This window comes from Eublepharis macularius, chromosome 12 (genome assembly GCF_028583425.1).
Source record: "Eublepharis macularius isolate TG4126 chromosome 12, MPM_Emac_v1.0, whole genome shotgun sequence".
Lineage (NCBI taxonomy): Eukaryota > Metazoa > Chordata > Lepidosauria > Squamata > Eublepharidae > Eublepharis > Eublepharis macularius.
This window is the reverse complement of record NC_072801.1, coordinates 57,041,974-57,050,545: the sequence shown is the minus strand read 5'-3', so window position 1 is coordinate 57,050,545 and position 8,572 is coordinate 57,041,974. Positions and strand designations below refer to the sequence as shown.

At 41.4% G+C, this 8,572-nt stretch overlaps 1 protein-coding gene across 1 annotated transcript; it reads right to left on the bottom strand.

Moving 5' to 3' along the window:
- Positions 1 to 462: 462 nt before the first annotated feature.
- LOC129339492 (vomeronasal type-2 receptor 26-like) lies at positions 463 to 5,254 on the bottom strand. The gene is made up of 3 exons (XM_054994071.1): positions 5,174 to 5,254; positions 4,780 to 4,906; positions 463 to 1,361 (listed from the first exon to the last, which is right to left on the bottom strand). The coding sequence occupies exons 1-3, from the start codon at positions 5,252 to 5,254 to the stop codon at positions 463 to 465; spliced, it is 1,107 nt and encodes a 368-aa protein (XP_054850046.1).
- Between the last annotated feature and the right edge of the window lie 3,318 nt (positions 5,255 to 8,572).

The window sequence follows — 8,572 nt, the reverse complement described above, 5'->3', positions numbered from 1 at the left end:
AGTGGCCTGGCAAGAAAAACCACAAGGATTCAGACAAAGGCCAGGGAGCCTGGGTAGCCTAAGATGGCATAAAGTGCAATCCTGGATCCCTCAGTACCCTCCAGTACAATTTATTTATTTAAAACACATATATGTCATTTCCCCACCCAAACAGGATCCCCAGGGTGACAAACATCAAGTTACTGAAATATTTTAAAAATTAAAACCATGTCAGATTTTTAACAATACAATAAAACATGCAGATATTACAAACCACATAGCACAAATGACTGCTTGGATAAGGGATAAGTGAAGAACAATAGAGTTGGCCGCATGCTGCTTCCTGATTTAGTAAGCATCAAAAACACTACTACACTGATATTTTTTCACCAGAGAGCTGCTTGGCCTCAAACTGTCAGGAACATTTCAATGTTTAGAAACATATGTCTCAGTTCCTAAAGCAATGGCCATTATCTGCTGTGACTATTTCCCCCTTATTAATCTTTCTCTGCTGTTTAAATTGGGATGCAGCAAAAGAATATAGCATTTAGGGGAAAAAATTAAAAGCAGAAGCCCAGCACTTGAGGCCAAGATAGAAAAGATCTCCACAGCTACCATGTATTTCCCCTTTGAGCTCAAGTAGGTTGGAACAAAGGACAACCATACACTGCAAAAGACCAACATGCTGAAGGTGATAAACTTGGCTTCATTGAAAGCATCAGGCAGCTTCCTGGCTAGAAAGGCTACAGTGAAGCTAATGATGGCCAGGAAACTCAGATATCCCAACACACAGTAAAACAGAACCATAGACCCTTCATTACATTCTAGTGTTATTTCTTCAGTGACTGAGTACATGTCAACATCTGGGAATGGAGGAGATGTTACTAGCCACACAGCACAAAGTCCTCCTTGGACAAGGGAGCAGGAAAGAACAATGGAGTTGGCCAGTCGTTTCCCCATCCATTTCCTCATCCTGCTTCCTGGTTTGGTAGCCATGAAAGCCAGCACCACGGTGATGGTCTTTGCCAGTATGCAAGAAATGGCCACTGAAAAGATGATGCCAAAGGCAGTTTGACGGAGGAGGCATGTCCCCACCTCAGGCTGGCCAATGAACAGCAAGGCACAAAGGAAGCAGAGCAGAAGGGAGACGAGGAGAGTGTAGGTGAGGCTCCGGTTGTTTGCTTTCACAATGGGAGTGTTCCGGTGCTTTATAAATGTTCCCAACACCAGAGCTGTGATCAAAGAGAGAGAGAGAGCAAAAATGGCTAAGCTGAGTCCCAAGGGATCTTCATAAGACAAGAAAGAGATGTCTTTAGTAATACATGAATCCTGGGGTTTGCTCGGAAATTTTTCATCTGGGCATTTATAGCAGTCATTCATGTCTGTGAAAGAAAAAAAAGTCTTAAAAAGTGCCTAAAACTCACTATTGACTGTGGTAGAAAATGTTTTTCTAATTTTCAGTTCTGAAGAGGTAGATGAATGAGGATATTTGTGAAGTCAACTGTGATCCCACCCACCTGCTTCAATGGGTGTCATGGCCCATTTTTATTAAGGCATATTTTCATATTTTCTTCCCATTGTAGACTGTAAGCAATCTTTAAGAAGGACTCATTAAGCTATTAAGTATTAATAGAATGTCAATTTTACAAATATATTTATGACATAAAAGAAATCCGGGAAGCTGTTAGGAAAGAGAGATGCAGCATCCCTTAAAAAGTACTCAAAGATGCCCTGATCTCAGAGAAAACATGAACATTTGCCCACATGCCAGGAAGGGGTAAGATAGGTCGCTATATTAGAGCCAAACCAGACAATACGAATTACACATGAATGACACGAAAACGCACCTACACGTGTTCCAACCTTGTTTTCAACTACATGCGCCAGGAATGCAGGACCCCCATCGAACCCGTGTTCATGGTGGCACGGGTTTTCTCCGCGTTCCTCCAAGACGCAGGAAGGATATCCCATCATGCATCTGCACTCTGCGCATAGACGTGAGCGCCATCTACCTGCAGTTCTGAGAGCACGGTGGAGTGAGCTGCAGATAGGAAGCGGAAGATCCAGGAAAAAAGGACACTCTGCATTGTCAACTTACTGGTTGTGACCATGAACACGTGCCATCACAGCCACACCGGAGCATAACATTAAGAATCTGTGCCTGGACCAGAACACGTGCTCATCGAGAGAATGCTGGACACAGGCATTTGGGGTAAGACATGACACCTGACACTCACTCGGTCTTGTGTAATTTGTATCGTGTGGTTCGGCTCTGAGATATAATGAGTGCCGGGAGTGCAGAGGGGCCATGGCTCAGTAGCAGAATATCTACTTGGCATGCTGAAGGTCCCAGGTTCAATCCCCAGCATTTCCAGTTAAAAGGATCTGGTAATAGATGAGGTGAAGGTGCATTTTAAAAAGCCTGGAGAGCCACTGCCAGTCTGAGGGGACAATACTGACCTTGAAGGACCAATGGGTTAAATCAGTATATGGCAACTTCATGTGGGTGTTGTAAAAGTTTGGGACATGGGCCTTAATTTTATTGGAGGAAAGGTGCCAGTGGAGATCCACTCCAAGTTTGAGGATAGGTTAAACTTAAACCATTCAAGCTTGGACAGGAAGGGTCAAAAGGTCTGTTTAGAACCTGGCAAATCAAGGGCTGGGAACATGGCGCTAATGGAGTGATCTCTTCAGGGACCATTCTCTGCTTTCAAAGTTCCTACAGGCTTAATTCCATTCCAGGGAAAGAAATGCCAGGGTGACATAGAATCATAGAATCATAGAGTTGGAAGGGGCCATACAGACCATCTAGTCCAACCCCCTGCCCAGTGCAGGATCAGCCTAAAGCATCTCTGACAAGTAATCATCCAGCCTCTTCTTGAAAACTGCCAGTGAAGGGGAGCTCACCACCTCCCTAGGCAGCTGATTCCACTTTTGAACTACTCTGACCGTGAAAAAGCTTTTCCTAATATCCAGACAGTACCTTTGTGCATGTAGTTTTAGCCCACTGCTTCGCGTCCTACCCTCTGCTGCCAACTGGAACAGCTCTTTGCCCTCCCCCAAATGACAGCCTTTCAAATATTTAAAGAGAGCAATCATGTCCCCCCTCAACCTCCTCTTCTCCAAACTAAACATTCCCAAGGCCCTGAGCCTTTCCTCGTAGGGCTCAGTCGCCAGATCCCTGATCATTCTTGTCGCTCTCCTCTGCCCCCTCTCGATTTTGTCCACATCCTTTTTGAAGCAAGACCTCCAGAACTGCACACAATACTCCTGGTGTGGCCTGACCAGTGCAGTATAGAGAGGGGCTATGACCTCCTGCGATTTCAATGCTATGGCCCCTTTGATACAACCCAGGATTGAATTAGCCTTTTTTGCCACCGCATCACACTGACTGCTCATATTCGGTTTACAGTCCACTCTTACCCCAAGATCCCTTTCATATATACTACTGCCCAGAAGTGTATCCCCCATCCAGTATTTGTGCTTCTCATTTTTGTGGCCCAGATGTAATACTGTGCACTTGTCTTTGTTGAATTGCATCCTATTCACAGCTGCCCACTTCTCCAGAGTATTCAGGTCTTGTTGAATTTTAATTCTATCTTCTTGGGTGTTTGCTACCGCTCCCAATTTGGTATCATCAGCAAATTTAATGAGCAGCCCTTCCACTCCTTCATCCAGATCATTGATAAAAATATTGAAAAGTACCGGGCCCAAAACTGAGCCCTGCAGCACCCCACTGGACACCTCCCTCCAATCTGATGAAACGCCGTTGACCACCACTCTTTGAGTGCGGTCCTCCAACCAGTTCCCTATCCACCGAACTGTCCTATAGTCTACTCCACAGTCTTCCAGTTTGCCCATCAGAATGTCATGGGGGACCTTATCAAAAGCTTTACTGAAATCCAGATAAATCACGTCAACAGAGTTCCCCCGATCCAGTAAGCTGGTCACTCGATCAAAGAAGGAAACCAGGTTGGTCTGGCAAGATCTGTTAGGAACAAAACCATGCTTACTTCCCCGGATCACTGAGTGGTCCTTCAGATGCTGAGTGGTCCTTCAGACAACAGTGACTATAACTTAGCCTCATATGTTTTATTTCCTTTTTAATTTGGTTATACATTGTAATCCAACGCTGTGTGTTCTAGTGAAATGAGAGTGTATTTTAGTAAAGAAAAATATTTTCCCTTTAAAGATCTCAGACTGTGATCAAGGAACCCCACCCAGGGTGCCTAACTGCTGAGTCCACTCATAAATCACGAACTTCTGACTGGGCTACAGACAAGGGGGAGGGAGTGTGGGTGACAGAATGTGCACACAGCCAAATACACTTTCCCCTGTAAGACCAGTAGAAAGAAGACCACAGCTTGAGTGGTGGCATGTTATCCTGTGCAACAGGAGGGAGAGATCCAGTGGGGCAAGAGCTCTCAGATGTGAACAGATTCCCTTATGTCTTTCTGGCAAGGACGACAAGAAGGAAAGGAGGAAAGAAACAAATGTTTTACAGAAGCCTCTTTTCACATTGGCTTTTTTAAATCTGGGAATTCTCACAAAAGATCAAGAAGCAATTCAAGATTAATACTGCAGCGCTAGGCAGACTAATCCCATTTAGATTGAATGTCATTGACTTGTGCTATCAGAATTTTTTACTTCAGTCGACGTTGTCTTCAGCAGCTTTCTTCCAGCCCCAATCCTACTCAAACTTTTGATCAAGTTTCAAAATATGAAAATAGGAAATCATGACATGTGCCTGATTTTCCTCTACCTTTTCCTCTGACTGAAATAATCTTGATAATTTCTTACCCTTCTCATCTGAAATCTTCCCTTGTGGACATTGAAGGCAATCATAGCAACAAAATGGCTCCCCCTCCTTCACTTTCTTGAAATTACCAGGATGACAACTGTCACTGCATACTGAAATAGGCTGTGTCTGATAAACAAATGAAAAATGAGAATGATTTTATTCAGTTCAGTTGAAATACATCAATTTGCGTATAAATATTCAGCTGCAAGGACACCATTTGTACTATGCTTCCCACAATTCTTCTTCAGTAACATTTGAAATACTAACATCATGTATGTTTGGCTTACGAATCATTCATTCATAGTTTATTAAGTACGGAGAGGGGGGAACTGCAAGGGCTTGCAGGAGGCATCTCACTTTCCCCTATATCTCTCCCCCACTGTTTCCTCCTACCTTTTCCTGACAGCCTTCAAGGCCTCTCCCTTTGTTCTGCTGACTTCTTTCCTTCCATCGCAGGAGCCAGTCCACCTTCATCTGCTCCTCTGTGTTTAGCTTGGAATCATCATTTGTAACATCTATGCCTGAGTTATTTTCAATCCAAATTCAGAACTTCCTAGTGGCTCATCACTGACCAGTGAACTTTACTTTCACACTCAGTGCACATTCACAACCAAAAGGCACCTAAGCCTCAAATTGTTGAACCTTACCTGGTTAAACCATCTTGGCCATTTTATGTCTTCATTGTTAATGGTAAATGCTTCAGCTGCAGAATCCTGGGGATCCCAATTGTCTATCCTCCCAACCTTCACTCTATGAAATGTGTTGTTTGAGGGACTAATCCAGTTCATAACATCCAATCCAGCTACCAGCTCCCCATTCTCGTTGAATGAAATTTTATCTCCAGCACTGTTGTTAAAGATAAGACCCCTAAAGAAGTGATGGAGCTAGATAGAACAGGAGGAAATGTTATAGGAGGCTGCAACTGGGTCATATTGAGTCAGACCTTTCAGAACGGCATGTATGAACATCTGTCCAGAATAGAGGCAAGTTTCCTATTATTTCTGATAACTCCAGGACCAAAATTTGGTGAACATCACCCAACATTGAAGTCCCAACAGAAATGGTCCACAAAAGGAACTACTGTCCTATTCCAGAAGGCAATATGGTCTTCTTGTGCCACAGTCCCAAATACCTCCCCCCTTCCCCACAGCCTGTTTCAGAATCTTTGTGTTCTGCATGCAAGGGATATATGATTTTGACAGAGGTCACAGGTTGGGTCTGGAGTCAATAACTGCAATGCAGCATAGACACAATTTTCAGAGTGGGCTGGAAGCTAAGCAGTGGGAATTGTCTGAAGATTTCAATCAATGGAAGAGCTCATTTGAATTCCCAAGAAAGGGCACACTGAAAACATAAAGTCAAGGGTTCTCTGAGCTTCTAAGTGGTCTATTTAAATTTATTCATGGCACACAACCTGAATGGCTTAGCTGGACTGCTGCCTGGCCAACAGGAACAGTACTATGTGATTTAGAAGCAGGCTCTGCCTCACACATGCAGGTATTGCATCATGGTGCCACCTCACCCATTAAAACCATAAGAGTCAAATGCGATTTTCTGCTTACCTTTTAAGCACTTTTTATTTTATTTGGGGGGGGGTGTCTCCCTTCAATTGGTTTTGATAGGAGGAATTAACTGAACTGGAATATCATCTCATGAAGTACCTGTCACAATTTTTATCAAGAACTAACCTTGTGAGTCTATAATTTCACTAAAATAAGTCAGGACAAATCAGGCATGTGGGATGGTACTTTATACAAAATTATTCCATTCAAAAGTGACCAATATAATACATACTTGCCCAGTAAATAAATTAAGATTTCAATCAGCCAAATACCTTCATCTCCTGCCCCATTAAACACATGCCTTGGAGGAACTCCGAAAACCTTGTTCAAATCACTGACAGGAAAAAAGTGCACATGTTGCATAGATGAAACCCCCCCACTATGTTCAGTCTCATCCCAGTACTGTTCCTCCAGCAACATGACTCTTGCTAATACTCATGCTTTAGGAAGAGATCTTCTCCCATTCTCTTCTTCTCTCTCTCTCTTGCCATGTGTGAGGGACTGCACTTTAAAAAAACTCAGATAAAGAGATAAGGGTCCTAAAGGAGACTTCCTGGAAAGTGAGACAGAGGCGGAAGGAATATGCACCACTAATAACTCAACTAAAGGAGGACTTAATTTCTTTTCAATAGCTAATTCCAGAAGAAGTTAATTTTCAATATGAAGGAAAAAGATTCAAGATCGATTCTATATACAAGACGGAGAATTTTATGGAAAGACACAGGAAGAGACAAAAACAAACGGACAGTAAGAAAAAGAGTGCTAGAAAAGAAGCAGGTGCAGAGAAAGACAAAGGAACCTCAACACAGGACTACTAAGCAGCATCAGATGAAGAAGAAGGGCCCTCAATGATCAAAACTCAAATCAGGAACTGAAATAGATGAGAATGACCAGAAGGAATAAGGAAGATATTAATAAATGGAAAATATAATGGAGAGGAAACCAATAAAATCTTCTCAACAAACATCAATGGATTAAATTCACCAGAAAAAAGGGAAAAAACCACATTTAGACAATTAAAAATTGTGAATGCAGATATTACTTGTCTGCAAGAGACTCGTATTAGAAAGAAAGATCAGCACTACTTACAATGTAAAAAAACTTGGAGATACCCTGTCCTCTGCAGACTTGATTAAAAAAAGAGGGATAGTAGCATATATTAAAAAAGAATTGAGCCCAAATTTGATATATTTGGGGGAAGATGGTAGGATACTGTTAGTCGAAATTCATATGGAAGAGAAGAAGATTTTACTGAAAATGACATATGCTCCAAATGATCACCAGGAAAAATTCTATAATAACTTAAATGAAATATTGGCAAGATTTAACTATATAGACATATGTTTGATTGGAGACTTTAATGTGGTATTTGATCAGGAACTAGACAGAAAGACAACAAAGAAATCCAAAAACGCTAAAGGATCTCTTCCAAGATTCTTTCTTAGACTGGCGGAGGAATATAAACTGATTGATGTGTGGAGAACAAGGAATCCAACAGGAAGAGATTATACATTCTACTCAGACTGTCATAAATCTTGGTCAAGAATTGACATGTGTTGGACATCCTCAACTTTAGTACAAGAAGTAAGAGGTGGATATACTACCGAGGACCTTTGTGGACCATAATCTTATATTGGTGAAAATGGCAGAAACAACAAGGAAATTTAGATGGAAACTGAATGCACAACTACTAAAGAATAAAAAATTCCGGAATGATGTTAAAGAGGAAATGAAAAATTACTTCTAGCAAAATATGAACCATGAAGTACACATGAATATTGTCTGGGATGCTAGTAAAGCATACTTTAGAGGATTGGCTATAAGATATGCTGCAAAATGGAAAAGAGAAAAGCAACAATGTTATAAGGAAAGGATGGGAAACCTGGAAAAAAGGGGAAAAGACTTTTAAAAAGATCCCTCAAATGTAAGTTTAAAAACAACATTAAAATTTTACAGAATCAATTTAACTTACTGCTGACCAAAGAGATCGCACAAAATATTAAATTTGCTAAGCAAAATTTTTTTGAACATGCAAATAAATCAGAGAGATGGTTAGCTTACAAACTTAGAAAGGAAAGAGAAAAGAGATATATCCATTGCCCGTATGATGTATGATGTATGAACAAGAGAAAAGATAAGAAAAGAGGAAATGAAAAAGTTAGTGGAGGACTTTTACAAACACCTATATAAAAAAGAGGAGATCTTCGTAGAAATCCAAAAGGAGTACTTA